The sequence below is a fragment of the Thermobia domestica genome, chromosome 4 (genome assembly GCF_964235325.1).
Source record: "Thermobia domestica chromosome 4, izTheDome1.hap1.1, whole genome shotgun sequence".
Classification (NCBI taxonomy): Eukaryota; Metazoa; Arthropoda; class Insecta; order Zygentoma; family Lepismatidae; genus Thermobia; species Thermobia domestica.
In genome coordinates, this window is record NC_137457.1 from 11,393,271 (window position 1) to 11,412,635 (window position 19,365).

The 19,365-nt window shown below is 33.2% G+C and overlaps 1 protein-coding gene across 8 annotated transcripts in view; it reads left to right on the plus strand.

The window, feature by feature from the left end:
- The window catches only part of LOC145683716 (uncharacterized), a 143,880-nt gene that overhangs the window by 29,235 nt on the left and 95,280 nt on the right, over positions 1-19,365 (plus strand). For 6 of the 8 annotated variants that reach the window (XM_081755171.1, XM_081755172.1, XM_081755177.1 and 3 more), the window contains 6 exons: positions 642-689; positions 3,800-3,835; positions 10,082-10,117; positions 13,202-13,282; positions 14,546-14,635; positions 16,887-16,976. In XM_081755171.1, coding sequence (XP_081611297.1) covers positions 642-689; positions 3,800-3,835; positions 10,082-10,117; positions 13,202-13,282; positions 14,546-14,635; positions 16,887-16,976 — 381 coding nt within the window. The remainder of the gene's footprint in view (positions 1-641; positions 690-3,799; positions 3,836-10,081; positions 10,118-13,201; positions 13,283-14,545; positions 14,636-16,886; positions 16,977-19,365) is intronic. The other 2 variants (XM_081755175.1, XM_081755179.1) reach the window with 1 other exon arrangement.

Here is a 19,365-nt window from a genome sequence, read left to right on the forward strand (position 1 = left end):
GTCATAATAAAGTACTTCAAGAAAGCGTTCTTACAATATCTAACGCTAATCTGTATTTTTCTTTAATCTAGCTTATTCCTCTTTTGTTCTATCGCAAATTTGCTTCTCATTCCAAATTCTCCGTCACTTTATCTTCGGTCTTTAGATATAATTCTTTTATTGCAACTTTCTGAAATCTATAGTATTTGTACTTTTTCTCCTGTGTCTGGAACTTCCCCAGCAGCAGTCTCGGTTCTATATTATTCCATATATTCTCGCAGCAAATTTTAAAACTTGTTACGTTATACAACAGTTTTTTAATGTTCCGTTCAGTATTTCAAAATCAGCTAATTTAACAGAAGATTGATTATAAATTGAATCAGTATGTTAACTCTACGTGATCCTAAGTGATTCACTTTTAAAATTATAATTACAAATTGGTGAGTAACAAGAAAGTTGCATATCTTGGAATTTCTCCATCAGATTAAGGTCTTACATTAGCTTAACATGCATTGTCATTTTAGTCGTTCCGAATTCAGATTCTTTCTGCAGGATATAAAAATTAAGTTTAAAACACACAAGGCAAAGAAGCATACTAGTATGTTATAACGTATACTTCACATTGTTAATATTGCTAATGTCTATTTTAACATCTGAAACAGGATCAAAGAGGAAAACTTTATTTGCTGCTTTTGACTTAAGAGGAACAAGTAAGTACATTATATTAATTTCAAGGTATCAATCTTATTTCTTCTTTATGTAATATAATACAATTCTTTTCGGTGTTTATTTGTATTTTTCTTCTAGTCATTCGGTATCTTAGTCCTTGGTCGTCTTCTAAATAAAAGATCTGGAGATGTGAATTTCTGACAGCCTTTTAAATAGAGAAAACTATAATCCATTGTGTTCAGTGTTGAGGATTGAAAATAAGATTTTTCCTTTTACTACACTTTATACGCATGTTTCAATCAGGACAAAATGAGTGGAAAAAATCAATTATGAGATATAAGAGGATACAAGACACTGATGGTAATAAAATGATCACTCCTTTGTGGAGAAGAAATGAAATGACATATTTCAGTTTCACTTCTCGAGATTGTGCCTGCTAGGCTAAGGGAGACGATGATTAAGCCAAGTGAATGATGAGGAACAATCGGTGAAATGAGAGTGGGACATTCCGTGGAGTACTCCGAAAAAAACATGGACGTGATCTTGTCCGCCACAAGAGTACTTGGCCAAGGGTCGAACCAGGGACCCTACACACAAGTGTTAAGCCACCATGTTCCCCAGTCTCTTTTGTTCAAATAATGATGTGTAGAGTGGAGACGTTTTATGTTCATTTTCTTTCATGTTAGTACTTTATGGGAAGCACAGATTTGTAAACATTGTATTGGTAACTTGCTTAAGTTTCAATCTTGTTGTCTGCTAGCAATCTTTACTGTAGTGTGCTAGTAATTTTTATATAAAAAATGCAAATATTGGTTGTCAAGATCCAGAATATAAAACATATTCTACAACAGAATTTGTTCTGCTTCTTTGTTTCTTCCTAATAAGTAATAGTAACAGAAACATAACAAAAACTAGAACTTAATGCAATATATTTATAAAATGGATTGCTTAATACTTGATTTCATTTCTTTATATTTGAGTTACTATTAGTATAATATTGTGAAATAATATTACTAGACCTCAGTAAAATCAGAAATACATACGTTTTCTCAGATTTTGTATCATACGTTTTAAAATATAAGACATCACTTGTGTATAGTTCAAATATATTATTTGAAATAAATTACGTTTAATAGTAGATTTTATTCTTAGTTTCTAAATGAATCGTGATCTGAAAGTTAAACTCACAGTTGCTTTAACTAGTATATTTATAATTTTGAGAAAACATTTAAATGTGCACTTTGGTCTTGTATTTTGAAAAGCGAAATGAGTACATTCACACAAATATACATACATACATACATACATACATACATACATACATACATACATACATACATACATATAATGTTTGTTTGTTTGTGTGTGTGTGTGTGTGTGTGTGTGTGTGTGTTGTGTGATCCTGAGTGCGGGATTTTTGTTTCTGATATATCGTGGACACATTTCATGTCTTTATCTTTCCATTTCTTATTTTTCTATGTAAAATTCCTATGTAGTTAAATGTTAACTAGTTTATCAATTTTTAATTAATTGTAATCTGGCAATAGAGTTGAGATGGATTCTGAAATAATACTGATGAATAAATAAAAAGATTATATTTGCGTAAATATGGATCAGATAATGTTTTGAGATGCAGCAGAACCACTCTTTCTTGATTTTCTAGTCCGTTAGTCTTTATGTTGCAAAATTTAATAAATGTTACAAAATAAACACACACTTACAGGTGTTAAGACTAACTCATATTGTATATTTTCTCAACTTTTATTCTCTCTTCAGATGCTACGTATTCAGCTGTTCAATTAACTTTTTACAATCAGAGAGAATTAGCGACCATTCGTTTCTGATTGCGTTGAATAGCTGACACCATCTTGCTATTTTAGAGAAAGTAAGATGAAATAAACCATAAAATATAATAAGAGGTTTTGATGCTTTAATAATGTGCAATATGATATTGTAGCAATTATAAGTTACGTTATTGCTAATTATGGTATTTGAGTACTCAAACTGTTTTTCTTTCTCATCTAGTATACGATTGTTAAATGTTTTGAAAGCAACATTTTATTTCTTAGTATAATTTCAATTCAACATGATGATAGTTTCTCTATAAATTGTGGAAAAATCATCATATTAACATTAAACATATATGATACTGAGTTGACTGCAATTGGCATGTTCCGTTCATCATTTTGTGATGCGTTGTGGTTCTATCAAAAGAAAATAATTAATATTTTACTTAGATATCTATGCTTTTCTTGTAACACATTTCGTTTCAAATATCGACCTTCAATACTCTTTTACCCATTGGCTCAGTTATCCTAGTAATAGATGCCAAGTTACAAATTTAAAATACATTAAAATCATTGTCATATTATCTTGAGATATACTGCTCTCAGTACCCGAAGATTATGTCATGTATGATATTGTAGGTAACTTTTGTGCATCAAAGTCAATGCAGATTCGGAAAGGAAGGCTATAGTGACTTGCGTTCATTCAAAGTGTGATCATTTTTTCAAATGTCTACTGCAACGTACTTAGCGACATGGGTTTATTGTCCATGGAATTGTCACAACTGTCCAAACACCTGGCAAAACGGGTAGATTAGAATTTCAGCATATGCTTCTGGATTTCGTATGAACTTCAAAAAATATTAGAATGTGGCTTTTCAATGAACGGGAACAAAGTGATTTATAAATATTTGCTGACCCCTTCTTGTGAGTTGATAAAACGTCCTTACAGTAAATTCCAAGTATTAATAAAGAACAATAGCACAAAGAAGCGCAAAAGTAATAAACAAATTTTAGGTTAGTAACTTAAACACGATAATAATATTTGTCTGCGTAAACACGTGGTACCTTTGCTTTCTTTATATGCTTGCATAAAATGAGAAAGTTATGCAATATTATGTTCCAGAGTGTAATCATCTAAAATATGTGTAAATATATAACGTTAATTATTAATGTTAATTATTCACATGTACGTTAAATAAGTGTAAAACATTAATGAATAACTTAAACATAACTTGCATAGTAAATAGAAAAGTTTGTATTTTAGGAAATAATGTAGTTCAGTATTGCTATCTGTAGTAAGTATTAATTTTATATTATTTATTGCATACAAATAGTTGTAACAATAAACACTAGTTACTTTTCAGATCCTGTGATGCTCAAAAGAATCGCCCGCAGAGACGGTATAGTTTTATTCTACAACTTATATAATATACTTAGAGAGTTTCGAGATAGTGTTTCTCATTTATTGCGAATAACTCTAAAATTGTAATTTTCAACAGAATAACTTGTGAAAGAACGTTAAAGAAACAATACTTGAAAACGTTTGGAAAACAGTCAATAGGGTGTTACTAAATAAAAATTAACGAGTAGCCTAAATGAATATTAAACAATAGGTAAGTTAACTTGCAACATATTATTTTGTTATGTATATCCCTTTTAATTATTTTATTAAAAAGGGAGTGTTTTCAGGGAAAGTAACATAGATTTTTACTTTTTCGGAGGGAAGTCTTTAGAGTTTACTTGCTGAAGTACCATCTTTGTTTTCGTCTTGAAAATTCAACACTTAAGAAAGTATAAGATAGAGCCATTAAAATGAGTGTGTAATGATAAAACCAGGACACACTATCTTGATTCTTTTTCAGACATATTATATTCTTCATTACAAGAATAAGTTAGGCAGACGAACATACAACACACATATATATACGTCATTAATTGCGTTGCGTTAATTTTAAAACTGCAGAGACGAAAATGGTTGCTCCTTGAATAAACAAATAATTACAAAATGAATAAATATACGTTTAGTTTTTGATATGAAATGAGAAAATTACATTTGCTATCCAGTAAACACATGTTTGTGGGTTTTATTACGTTTTGGAGATGTTACATCGCCAATGTCACATTTTCGAAACATTAGAACAAGAAATACAACAGATTGCAGAAAAGATAAGAGAAGGACAGGAGAGTAACAGAGTGATAAACGCAGAGGAGGTAAAACGTGCCCTAGAACGAGGAGGAAACAGAAGAGAGAGAACTGTATTGTTCAGAGTTGATGTAAAGGCAGTGTTTCGGAACATCAAGAGGGAGTACGTGCTAAAAACAATAGAAGAAGAAATGGAAAATAAGATTATAAGAAAATGGAAAAAGGAGAATGTATTGAAGGCCCTAAAGCTTATATGGGAGTGTATTTTATGCATGATTGGTGAAAAATTAGTGAGAATAAACAAGGGGCTAAGCATAGGTTCGACCCCGAGTCCGGTATAGCAAGGGTTGTAATGAACAGTTGTGAAGAGAAAGTAAAAGGAAACGGGTGACAAAAATGTTATAATGCTTTGTAGATACGTAGATGATTGTCGTGGAATATGGAAATCAACTAAGAGACAGTTGGAGAATTTTTTAAAAAATAATTGAGGACGAAGGAAAAGGCATTGGGCTAGAAATGGAGATAGAAGAAGGGGAAAAACCAACTTCATGGACATGACGATAGAGAAAATAGGAGGAAAATCCGAAACGAGATGGTACAGAATAGAATGCGATGCCGGGATATATTGCCACAAGATGAGCGACGTAGACAGGGGAAATAAAAAAAGATTTTATACAGAACACAAAACAGAAAGTAGAAATGATAGATAGCAACGAAGAAAGGAGGAAAGAAGACATGGAAATACTGTGCCAGGTATTAAAGGAAAACGGATACAGAAGAAGATTTAGAAGAAAGAAACACCGAAAGAAAAGAGGATGAAACAGAGAAAGAAGGAAAAGAATGGTTTGGTATTGAAAGTTTAGGAGAGAAAACCGAGATCCTGAAGAATCCGTTAAGAAAGAAAGGGATTAAAACTTACAGGAAAGGAGGGAAGAGTTTAATAGATTTAGTGAGAGAGAAAAGAAAGATGAAAGAAAAGGAGATAAGATCAGAAGAGGAAGGAATAGTGTACAAGAGTAATTGTAAAGAGTGCAATATGAAGTACATACTGGAAACAGGAAATAAATTAGAACAAAGGATATAACAACATAAGGACGATGCCAGACTAAAAAGAGAGAACCACGCAATATATGAAATGAAATGAAATCTGAGTTGATGTCCCACGTTTATGCCGCTTAGGCTAAAGGAGACAGTGATGATGTGTAATTAATGAAATCGTGGAATGAAGAAAGTGGGAGGAAACGGGAGAACCCGAGAAAACCCACTCACACGGTGTTTGTCCACCACAAAGTTCACTTGGTGGGAGCTGGGATCGAACCCGGGACCCCAAGCACCACATGTGAACGCTCTACCACTGACCCAGCGCGGCCCCAACAACGCAATATATAAACACATTAAAGAGAGATGAGATAGATTAGGAGGGAATAAAAGGATTAGAAACGGAGGAAAGGAGTGTGATAAGAAATCGGAAAGAAGCCTAATGGATTAAGAAATATGGGAAGGAGAAGTTGATGGATTGGTCTAGTGGACTTGCCACATATGAGTTATGGGAAAAGATGACAGACAAAATAGAAAGAAAGAATTAAAAGGATGAACACAGCAGGAGCAGGAATACTAAAAGGAGCAGGTATACTATGGATAACAGCAGATGGGCATAGTGAATAGAAAGTGTAAGTGACAAACAAGTAATTAAGAGTTTCATAATAGGTTCGCAAAAAGAGCCCATTAAACGTTTACGTTTTGTAAAGAGAAAGGGGACGTGCCTTGCATTCAGATTGTATTTAAGCTGTCAAAATCGGATATTTCTCTTATAATATGTCTGAAGAAGGCTATGTTACATAGCCGAAACTGTAACACAAATATATAATTTTAAAATATATATATATATACTGCTTTTGTCAGTTGGAGTTTTATTAGTAATCTTGAATATTCCAAAGCTGTAATGAATAATTTACAAGCAGGTTTTATTTAAGTTAGTTTTGGTTAGGTTAGGTCATATTCCTATTAAATTTTATAGATATTCTCTGAGAACAAAATCCATGTAAGTGGAAACTACAAAATCTTTTTTTAAACGTTACTTCAAACAGTGATCATTTATTCTACAGCTTTTGACACTGCCCATAAATCTGAGTGGAACGTTTTTTACAGGTAAATTCGTTACACAACTGCATTGATAGTATTCTTGTGTCTGTTTATACACATGTGGCACCTACCTCTTTTCATCTGCGTATGAGGGCTATTCGTCGTTGGATGAGCACACTCCTCGTGTGTCTCTACATCGAGCGACCATACGATTTCTTGGGCTGCACATGATCATGACATATTTTTTCTTTGTTTGATATAGTCTTCAATTAGAGCGTTTCCAAGATTATCCAGAAAAAATCCGGCTCTGTACTTTCCAATAAGAGCGTTTCCAAGATTCTTCAGAAAAATCCGCCTCTTCCTCGGATTTTGTACGCGCCAGTTTGGAAACACCTTAGTAAAGGGGATGTAAGCATTTTAAGCAGAAATGTGCAAAATGTTGCAGAATACAACCTTAGGCCACCTGTTTATCTTTCGTTTCGTGGAGTAAGTGCACACCATTTTATCTAGTGTATTCACTGTCAGTTTTGTTGCATTATAGTCAATAATAATTTGTGGTTTCTTCTTCTCAGATTCACCAATATTACTGTCATTGTGCAATCTGCTCAGCAGAACTACACATTTGTTCTTTTCTTCGGAATATATGATGCTATGGTTGTATATTTGGTGAAAGTAAACTTTGAATCATACTGAGCCCAATATTTGATATCTAGAACCGTTTGCGGAATGGACGGCTTATTTTCTCTCATTGTTTCAATCAGGATGATATTTTTATTTAGAAGCAACTCTGCTAGTTCAGAGGATGTAAAAAAAAGTTGACGCATGTGATGTTGTGACCTTTTAGAACAACAGATATATCTAACACCATTTGCACGTTTTGATTACGTTCAGGGCCACTTCTAAATTTACCTATGTAAGGTTCAATGTTATACAAATAACCTTATCTTAACCACTATTAGAAACTATTAGTTGCTGAACCACTATTAGAAACGCACCTGGATTGTATATTTTGGGTAGATTTTCAACCCCCTGTCCCACAATTCACGGATTGCCGCGAATTTATCTCTTTTACGTCTTTGGGGTCGTGCCAGGTTCGAAGCATCCTTCATATTTTGAACTTTTCAGTGGGATAATGCTGCAAAAAATAGGATAAGCTGTTGTATCGTTCCAAAAAACTTTCTGTTGACTCGTTGTGAGATTTATAAACACCTGATAAAAACAACAAACTTATACATTCTTCTAAATCCACGCTATTTGAAACTTTCCACACACTCACATATACATGTTTACCTTGTTTGTGTGTATTTATAATCAAAATGTTACTTACACATGGCGGAAAAGGAAGAGAAAAGATGAACAGTCATCATAAATAGGTGAAACTGAATATTTTGTGTCACCTGGGATTCGAAGGACAATGTTTTCTCTTGTATTACTTCCTTCGGATTACAGTGGGGTTGCACACCACCGAATGGATTTGTGTTTGGAAACTTCAACGTTGGTTTGTACATTTCCTGTAAGACTATTGCACATTTCCTGCACTGATAATTGATCCTCTGTTTCAGATGTCACTTTTCCATCGCCTGGTAAAGCAAGATTTTTGTACTTTCTTCTGCTGTTATAGCACTCATTTTGAACACCAATATAAACTGTAACTACTGCACAACGAAGAGACATCCAATGCTACGAATAGAAACTAATCCAGAAAGAAAACATTGTTGCCAGTGTACGAGATATCTCAAAAATTAACCATTTTGACAGTACAGTATATTGGAAGAAACTAAATAATTTCAGAGAGTGTAATAATAATAATAATAATAATAATAATAATAATAATAATAATAATAATAATAATAATAATAATAATAATAATAATAATAATAACCGAAATTTTTACAAAACACATATTCGGTAAAATAACTAAAAGTGACGAAGTATGATGATCCCAGCTAACGTAGTGTCCAAGATAAGTTGAAAAATCGTTTTGGGTCAAAATGGACTCGATGGACGTAAGAAGGATAAACAGTGGTGATACGGAATTTCGTTCCATTTTGTCAAAGAGGTATGGGGTTTCGTGGTGACTACATTGAAAAATAGTCCAGACATGTACTTGCATATCAATAATAATAAATGTCTCTTTCTATCATATTGTTCCTTTTATAAAAAAGATATCGGATTTCTTTTTACATGTCTTTGGTAATTGTATAATCATAGTTTGACAAGAAGGAACGTGAACATTCTCATGTTGTGAAACTATGGAGGATTTCAATACTATGGGTATTAAATATTCAAACTAAATGCTTAAGATTTACAGTTTTGATTTTTGAGTAGAGAAATTAAATGAATTTTCAATTCTATATGTTGTTAGAGAGAATATATACTAGAAGCAAATTGTCCCTGTATCTTACAACCTTTTACTCTACATATATTTTAAAACTAGAATTTGTAGTAAATTTTCACAACTACATCTTCTAATGTAAACATGGGGCCGCCGTGGATCAGTGGTAGTGCGTTCATCTCTGGTGCTAGGGGTCCCGGGTTCCATCCCAACCCCCGCCAAGTGAACTTTGTGGTTGAGAAACACCGTGTGCATGGATTTTCTCGGGGCTTTCCTGTTTTCTCCCACTTTCATCATTCCACCATTCCATTAATTACTCATCATCACCGTCTCCTTTAGTCTAAGCGGCATAAGCGTGGGACGTAAAACTCAAAGATTTCATTTCATTTTTCTGATGTAAACATAAATTTCGAAGATCTGTTCAACGTTTAATCTACATGAAGAAATCTTTTATCTATATATATCTCACAATCTTTTCTTTGACGCTTAGAGTTGAAACTAAAGTATCAAAAATGTTTGGTTAGAACAGAAATATATAAGCAGAGACGAAATAATTTGTAAAACTACTCAATTCATGACAACAACATCATCTTTAGCATATTGTACTATATTTGATTTATGGCGATCAAAAATATGAATCTAATCTTGGTAGTTTTACGTAACATAATTTATGTTTGCCATTGCTAACCTGAAACATCTAATATTATGCTAAGGTTACTTGCCGTAGGGTTGAAAGAGAGTTGTATATAGACCGAAATTATGAAAAAGCATATGTTGTAGAAATGAAAAGGTAAGTAGGAAACAACAACAACAAGAATCCGACTGACGAAGATCACGGACTTGATCTACATAAAGTCTGACATCGCCAAGAATTTTTTTAAAATAAGGTGAGCATTCTGCTTTTGACACTTAATATTTGTGAACATTATCTAATAGTTGTATACATGAAAAAAATGTGACTAGAAAAGTGGGCATGTTCTGTCGTATGTGAGTTGTACGTGAGTTGTTAATGCTAAGAAAATTGTCAGTTGCACCTTTGTTTTATTTAGATGGGTCTATCAGCTAATATAGTACGTCTGTTTTCAGCGAAACAACGTGCACATTTAAGATTTAAACCATACAGTAAGTTAAATATTAGTTAATACACATTTTTCTCACTAATATATGATATCTGTTTATAAAGTAAAGATAATTTATTAAATAGCAATATTATTCTGTTCTCGATTACTTTTATGCAGCAACCTTTACATGTTAAAGCATTACCATTCGTTGTTTATCTTATAGAAAATCGGAAGATGTAAGTGCAAAGCAAACCGACAGGTTTCAATATCGTCATAAAAGCATTCGCTGACATTTTTATAAGAACTTGTATGAGAAAAGGTGAACTTCAATAATTTATGTATTGTAATTACAAATATGAAGAGATATATTATCGAACATGTCAATGTTCGTTTTATTTAACTTACACTATAATAAGTCACACTACATTTAGTATGTTAATGTTGGTTAAAAAATTCACAGAAACAACAGGTCTTCACAAATTCAGAAGCAATAGATATATACAAATATCGTTTAATACACAATTAATAGAAATGATGATAATGCTATTTAATATTATACAATATGGGACATGGAAAGCAGCGGCTAACTGATATTTCCTCTTTCCTATCTATGTTCTGGAAATAGACTCTTTTTCCAAATTCACCATTAATATCCTGATATCATTACTTTTTTCTCGTTTCCTTCATAACGGAATGACGATAATTTGCAGTTTTGATGACAGCATTCCTCGCTAGTTTCAACTACAAAGTTTGAAAGAAAATCCAATTGATTAGGCAGTAAATGAAATGTGATGCTTCTTCTTCTTCATATTATTATTATTATTATTATTATTATTATTATTATTATTATTATTATTATTATTATTATTATTATTATTAGTATTATTATTATTCCTTACAGTTTACGTACAACAACAATTACTCATCTAGCATCGTTATCTGGTGGTCCACAATAGCATCATCTTACATGTAAGCCTCATACGAATACTTACGTCTGAAAGACATTTACATAAAGCAACTTTTGTCTTTATTATTGCCCTCTCAAATTTCTTCATAAAGCTAAACTTAATACTCTGCATGGACTGAAAGAGTACTATGTCATTACTTTCCAAATTTTTCTTATCCAGAATTTAATGAAGCTCGGTTCTGTGATACATCTTCATTTGTTTCTTTGAAATATACTGGCAGTTTCCACTTCAGTTAATAGATGTATTACTTTAGCGATAAGAACGTGACAGGACTGTAATGATAAGATAGTTATAATGAGGATCAGGCTATTGTCGTCTAAAACTTTAGACCTGTGAATGCCAGTGCAGTTGTTTACAAAATTTGAAACGAGATTATTAACACTTAAAACTTCAACAGTGAAAGATACAACACTTCAATTCAAACATAGTTATCACAAATAATATAGTACTATTTCAACCTTGTAATGATGGTAAACTACTCTAGTGGTGTAGTTTAAAGTATTTATTTGTGTAACTAAAATGTAAAGAACAGATAAGTGGTTTTCTGTACCATAATAATATCATTGAGGGCTTTAAGTGCAAATGAAAATTTAAAACATGCATAAGAAAGCGAAAAATGTTACTTTTAGATCCTAGAATAAAAGAATAGACTCACAAACTGCTGCGTAAGAGACGCCTTTATAGGTCAGAAATATGGACATTACGTAAAAGTGATGTAGAAAATTAGTAACGACTTTTGAAATATTGGTGCCAGCGAGAATGATAATGGTTACTTTGCTCAGACGAAAACGAATAAGAAGATGGTAAAAATAGTGTTGGGTAATATATTTTTATTAGTAAGTGAAATTAGTAGATGAAGAAACTGAAACATGAAGGATGTGTTAGAATTTGCGCAGAAGGGAAGGTAATTGATTATATATGTATGTATGTATGTATGTGTATGTCTGTGTATGTGTTATAAAAAGAAATTATTACTTCTAGTGGAAGATGTTAGATGAAGACCAAGGTGTTTGAAAGCTTCTTTGTTTCTTTCTCCGACCTGGCAATAATGACAAAATATTTCTAATGGTAATAAATGCGCAAGGAAAGTTAATGTGCATTGAGATAATGAACATACGAGCACCTATATTTGGAATCAAGTAGAGGGAAATCAGTTATATTTTATTTTTAAGACGTCATCAATAATCGAACAGGAAGCAATTTGTTTCCTTCTGGATTGCGTAATCAAAATATGGTAAAAAGAAATATAAGGTAGGGAAGCAACGATAAAATCTTTAATGATTAATGATATAACGATTAAATCTCAATTTTAAATGGGGCTATTGTAAACTGAGAACAAAGAGACTAAGAGAGAAGTCAGGAGTACGAAAGCTCATAAATTTTGCCGTAACATAACCGAGATATGTAACTATAAATATAGTACTAGCATTATGTTTTAATATAAAATGCTGAGTCAAGGTTCTTTAAAAAAAACTATATAATCTACGTTCAAAACGATGAATACGAAGATTATTACATTATGCGACTCATTGCAATGGTATTCTTAACGAATGTTGCATTTAATATTAATATGCACGGCTGTATCACCAATGGAGTCTATAATCACTCAATTAATGTGGGCAATGTTTTATACCAAATTTCTATTCACATTAAATTATGAATTTAACACAATCGTAGAATGAAGAAAGAATAGCATGTTAGATGAAAGTTAAAACAACTATCTCTTTACATTTGTTTAAGATTAACATTACTGATTGTGGTCCTGAAAACTAATCCCATCAGCTTAATTCTTGACGTTGTTGGCCAGACTGTTTTCCGTCTTCCAATTCGTTATTCGTCGCTTTGAAAAAAACTGAACTCGTCAGAGTTAGTTATCAAGTGATAACTAGGATAGGTAGTAGAAATTGGTTAAAAGTTGGCGTTAGTCAGACCTAAATTTGAAGTCAACTTTAGATGCTTCTAACTCCTGATAATTGTAGCGGTATGCAATTTTCAAGATCACTTTTATCTTTGATTGCTGACTCTAAGGCCTAATATACTCATATGAAACAAAAAATAATAATTTTTACAAGTTTTGAGAAAACTGTAAAGTTTTTAGACTATAATGATAATAATAATTTCATGAATTTAATAAAATGTGAGAAGTATCTGTGATACGTTGCTTTTATTCTTAATAGTTTCCAAAATGGTTTTCGTTCGAAGAAAAATGTTAGACGACGCCAAGAGAACAAGAGATAAAATGATAAACAAGAAAAGAGGTGGGTATGCTCTATGAATGTTGGAAATATTATTCAGTATCTTTCCATTATCGTTTTAGCTTTCTTACTTAGCGACAAATTACATAACACTAAATAGTAAATCATATCTACAGCGCTATAAGCAACTTAAATGTCAGGAAATTAATGTGCATGCTCTAGTAACTGATTCTTTGCCTCATCCAGACATCTGCTTAATGAAGTCAGGGTTTCGTATTTTTATATTAATTTTTCTTTCATCATATTTTGTTATTTTGTCATCTTTGTACTCATTTGTCTTCTGAATTTCAAATATATGATCTAGTTATTTAAGCATATACATTGTAGAATCTGTTTAAACCATAGTTGGAGATTTATAAATTTTCACGTTTTAGTCAATGGATCTAATTGGTAGTTGGAGGATGAAAAGGATCAAAACTAAGTCTCAAATGGTCACCATATCCTTATTTACTTACCTACCTTATTACCAAGATAATTACTTCTCAATTACTACTCTAGATGTAACTATAGCTAACATGGTAATCTGCTACTCTCTATTTTTATCATTCTTATTCACAAACTGATTCCTCCAGTTTGTTTAACAACTATTTCTTTCAAGTTCATCCACAATTAAACTGTAAGTAAATCTTCGTTTGCAAGAATTTGACATATACATGAACTAGGCATGCTCAAAGATATTATTATGAAATGTTTTAAACGATCGTACTAAGAAGCGTGAAAAAGGTAGCTTTCCTTTTGCAGTCTACAACCTGCCAACAACTATTAGTTACTCCTTTAAATCTTACAGGGGTCTAACCATTATTGCATATTATAAGTTTGTAAAAAATTTCAGTCGCGAGATTTTTGCGAAATTATTAATGGGAGTTTTTTGGTAAGGTTCCTTTTATCTGAAATGAAAGTGGGATTTCGACCACTTTGAAGGCTTTGGTGTAGGTTCATTGGAATAGTTATGCAAAATGAGAATTAGGATTGTTGTCCATTTTGCAATTAGATGATTTATCCTTAACGCAGTCCTTTGGTACTTTGGTAATTTCACGGTGTAACTGAACTGCCACAAGCAGGTACTATGTTGGATATTCCACACTTTAACAACTGACTTTCACCTTATCTACATTGAACTCTCGGTTTGCAGGCAATTGAACAAGAACCTCCACTAAGAGCAAGACAACTTTCTTGGTTGGCTTTATAGCTAATATTTATTTCTTTGTTATTTCATGGATGAAAGTTGCAGCATGCTCTAATTACAAAATTACTTTTAATTTGCAGATTTGCTCGCAAAGAGGTATAAGATGAGACACTATTCAAGATTTCGTCGACCCAAATTGTACGAATCTCAACGTGTAATTCCCGAAGAAGGTAAAACAAGTTGAATGTGAAGTATTCGAAAACTTTTAAGTCAATGATTAATAAGTCCTAATATTAAGTCAGCTAAAATGTACTAAGCTCATGGTGGTTAAAATTGAGAAATAGTTATTTTATTTGAAAATAACATTATAAAACTATGCATAAACCACTTTCTTCGATTATCTTCTGTAAATTTAGAAGCAACGACATAAACCTGCCGATATTCAACTTTTGTGGTTTACGGCCAAAATATGTGATATATAGCTTACATATTTTTTAAAAAAGTTTCTGTTATAGGCTTATTTTTGTTAAAATAGAACCTTCCATCATTCATGAAAATTGTTCATAGACTGAAACAATAGATGGCCTAACGGAGTCAGGTTTGGAATGTGTGATGGATACATCAATTATTCCAGCCAAGGATACATCAAATATTTAATCTCGTACGCTTTATTAAAATATACGTGGGGAGAGTTGCCAGAAAGGGTGTGGTATACAACACCCTTTCGATGCTATTTGTCAACAGTACATACAGAGTCTATATATCTATCTGGTGGCAGCACTTAGTGATAGAAGGTGCTCTTCGATTCCTACTAAGCTCATGGCAAAGGAGTTCTGGGTAGTAACGTGGGCTTGGAAACTAACTTTGAAGCTTCTCCACGTACGCCGTTTTTGTAAGTTATCTACTTTTATCACTCCAGGAATGACTCGAGTTTCATATTTTTCAGTAAAGATTCGCAGATAGAAATTCTGTCCAGTTAGTTGTTTGTATTACATTGTGAAGTATTGAAATTAGGAGCTTCTACTGCTAGCCTGATTTCTCGGAGAATTTAATATCGTTTTGTTTCGGACATGGAAGATGCCATGACTTCTTGCATGCAGATCTTGCTATACTATAGCCTGAATGTTATCAGTTAGTTTCTGATTGCTGTCCTGTTGCGAGTAACGTTTTAAGCATCGACATTTCCTGAACGAATTTGACTGAACCACGTTTTAATGCAATTTTATAAATATTTTATCCATACGCAACACCAAGTTTTCAGTGTCTTGTGCAGCATGAAATCATTCATCGAAATAAAATTGTATAATGTAGTGTACTTTTCGGATATTTCACTCATTTTTACGGCGCAATACCTTATGTCCGCGAACAATCTGATTACTTCCTAATTACAGTCATACTAAGTAATAACCAGAAGTTTTGTAGGTTTACCAACCATTCTAACGAAGATTAAATATTTAATCCAGTTCTTTCCATCTTTGATTTTATTTCCCGTTATACGTGAATCGGAAGGCAATTCAACATAACAGGGGGGCGCGGTGGCTCAGTGGTAGAGCGTTCACCTCCGGTGCTTGGGGTCCCTGGTTCGATCCCAGCTGGCGCCGTGTGGACTTTGTGGTGGACAAACACCGTGCTCGTGGGTTTTTCGGGGTTCTCCCGTTTCCTCCCACTTTCTTCATTCCACCATTTCACTCATCTCTCATCATCACCGGCTCCTTTAGCCTAACCGGCATACCCGTGGGACGTAAAACTTAAAGATTTCATTTCATTTCAATTCAACATAACACTGATTGGTGACGAGAGTTATGTGATGTATATGAACTCTGAGACAATACTTAGTAAAATGGGCTATGTCTTTTCTTCAAAGAAGCAGAGCAAACCCCGCAAAATTTATTCAGAAAAGACAATTACGGCCATCTTGTTATGAGATGTTATGGTAATTGTGCAAAAATCAATCGTGAAGTCCGCTGCATTTTTTCAAGAAATTAGGAAGAACCATCCAAAGCAGTCGTCCTGGCCTCATGATATAGATTTTTATATTCTTCTATACCAACGTCAAATCTCGCCATGTTCGGTGAACGGATGTTTAGCTCTAATTGTAATGGACAGATCATCCACCATGCAGCGTGGAACTGACTCATTCTGATCTTAATATTTTCACTTACATAAACGTGTTGTATGAGACATTGTACTTTGATCAGAAGAGATTCTTCTAACCAGGAGTGACTGGTTGTTTTTATTCCCAAGGCGGCCGACTTTATGTAAAAGGATATTTAAGTTGGTGAAGCGGAATGGTAGGTGTATTAATTCACATGGCCACTTTGTTGGAAAATCGAAAACTATACGCATTATATATATATATATATATATATATATATATATATATATATATATATCACTAAACGTTGCTTTCTTTCCCAATTACTCTCGTATTTCTACTTGTTCTTTATTACAATGTTATTAATATCTACGTAATTGTTTTAGGTATTCTGTACGTAAGACAAACTCCAAATCATTACACGTCACTGCGTGAAGATAAGTTAATAAATATGCCTCCTCAGGAAATAAAGAAAGGTGAGTGTCTAAAATTACTTTTTTTCATTTATTTATTAACTGGAATTCCCATTTTTCACACACTGAAAAAACAATTATTGAAAATATTTGGAAAGTATTTTTAAAGTGATACCCACTTGAAATATAGATTATTATGGAACATTATAAAACCCCGACTTGAGGACGTGCGAGACTTATAAAGGTGACCAAGAAACTTCTGTTCAATTCAATTCTGTTGTCAATGCATCTGTTCAATTCAATTCAGTTGAGTGCGAATGGAGATAAGGCGAAGATCAGTAGTTGGTGTGGGTATATAAAATATACTTTCTGAATGTGGCTGTTCAGTTACACCGTGAACCTGTGAAATTACAGAGTGAACATGAGACCTCCACATATCGTCATAAGAGCATGTATGCTGTACCAGTTTAAACTGGGATCAAACTCCGCTGCAACGGGGCGGAAGATATGTCAGGCCTTTGGTGAGGTTGTGACTACAAGGACAGTGCACCGTTGATATATAGAGAAATTTAATTCAAAATGTTCAGCCGTTGTCTTTACAATGTGTTAGTCAATGTCGATTTCTTTATTGTGTAATTTATTTCTTATCAATTTAATGAAAAAATAAAGTTGGAAATAAACCTGATTTCTAAATTGCTAATGGTCGATTGGGAACTGTTTGTGGTAGTGTGCTAAACACCTATTATACGGATTCAAAAAGCAGGATGATTAAAGCGCAGCGTTATAGCCAACCAATTTCCACGAGCACCATATCATTGGATGAACTATACCAGGCCTGCCCATGAATTGGCTCCCGGAGCCGAAGCGTGAGCGACAACGAGCGGAGATAAGAACAGGTGAGCACAGGTGTTGGTAGCTCCGCCCCTTCCACTTCATCCGATAAGTGTTGCCAACCACACATGATGGTAAAAAACCTACGGCCAAGCCTGGTCACAAATTCGCACGATGTTGAAGCATTGAGCAGACGCAAGCGTGAAATGTGCAGGTGTGCTCTCCCCCTCCCCATTTCGAAAGCAGTGACGCGAAAACACTCCAGGAAATAAAATTGGTACGTTTTTTGATCGAGGAAGACGCATGATAGAGGTTACAGTTAAATGAAAAAGAAAGAAAGAAAGAAATAAACTAATATTAAACGTGTCAGCTTACAGACGTAAAAACGACTGCAAAAATCGGAAACGAATTGTTTCAGGCCTTTTTTTTAGCTTGCTTACACAATTCGTGACATTGTATTACATTAGCATTCGGTCTGTAACTTGTCACTCGCTTCACGTTTGCTAAGTTGTGAATGCCTTTCGTTGCTAGATTGATAGCAGAACGACGGGAGGTTGAAAATAATAATAATAATAATAATAATAATAATAATAATAATAATAATAATAATAATAATAATAATAATAATAATAATAATAATAATAATAATAATAATAATAATAATAATGCGTATTATTATTATTATTATTATTATTATTATTATTATTATTATTAGTAGTAGTAGTAGTAGTAGTAGTAGTAGTAGTAGTAGTAGTAGTAGTAGTAGTATTCGGACCAAAGACGGATGAAAATGGGGATTGGAGGAAATTCATAACGAGGAATTGCATAGTTTATACCGCTCACTTAACATTGTTAGGGTCATTAAGTGTAGAAGGCTCAGGTGGCCATTCCGTGTAGCCAGAATGGAAAAAATTAGAAACGCTTTCATAATTTTAACTGAAAACCCAATTGGAAGAAGACCACTAGGAAGACCTAGACGTAGATGGGAAGACAATATTAAGATGGATCTTGCAGAAATAAGAGTACAGAGTAGAAACTGGATCCAGTTGGCTAAGGACAGAAGTTAGTGGAAATATGTTGTAAACGCCGCATTGAACCTTCGGGTTCCATAGGCCATAGAGTTAGTTAGATATTATTATCTAAAAGAAATGTTCAAATGTTGTTAAGAGACAATTACACAGAAGAACTGAGTTCCGACCAAACACTAATTTACCGGAAGGAAATTCCAGTGCAGTCCAGCCCACTTTAAGCGTTATCCGTGCAATCCACGTTTCATGTTCAAGACATTGGGAATAATTGTTCGTATCATTCAGTTGGAACGTTCCCTTCCAAGTTTACGCTGTTACAGTAGGCCTACAACATCGTGACTTTCAAAACCAGTCAGTAACTATCGAAGAAAGACAAGTGTGTAGCTTCAGTAGTTGATATGATTTAACATTCTTTTTCACTTTTAACAAGCTACCGGCAAGCAACCAGCCAGGGACAATATATTTTTCCTTATTAAAAAGACACTCCTTGTTAAAAAAAAAAAAAAAAAAACTAATGGTACCCACTAATGGTCACTCTTAAAAATGGAAAATCTCTTTGGCTCTCTTAATATTCTCTTTTAATTCTTTGCGAT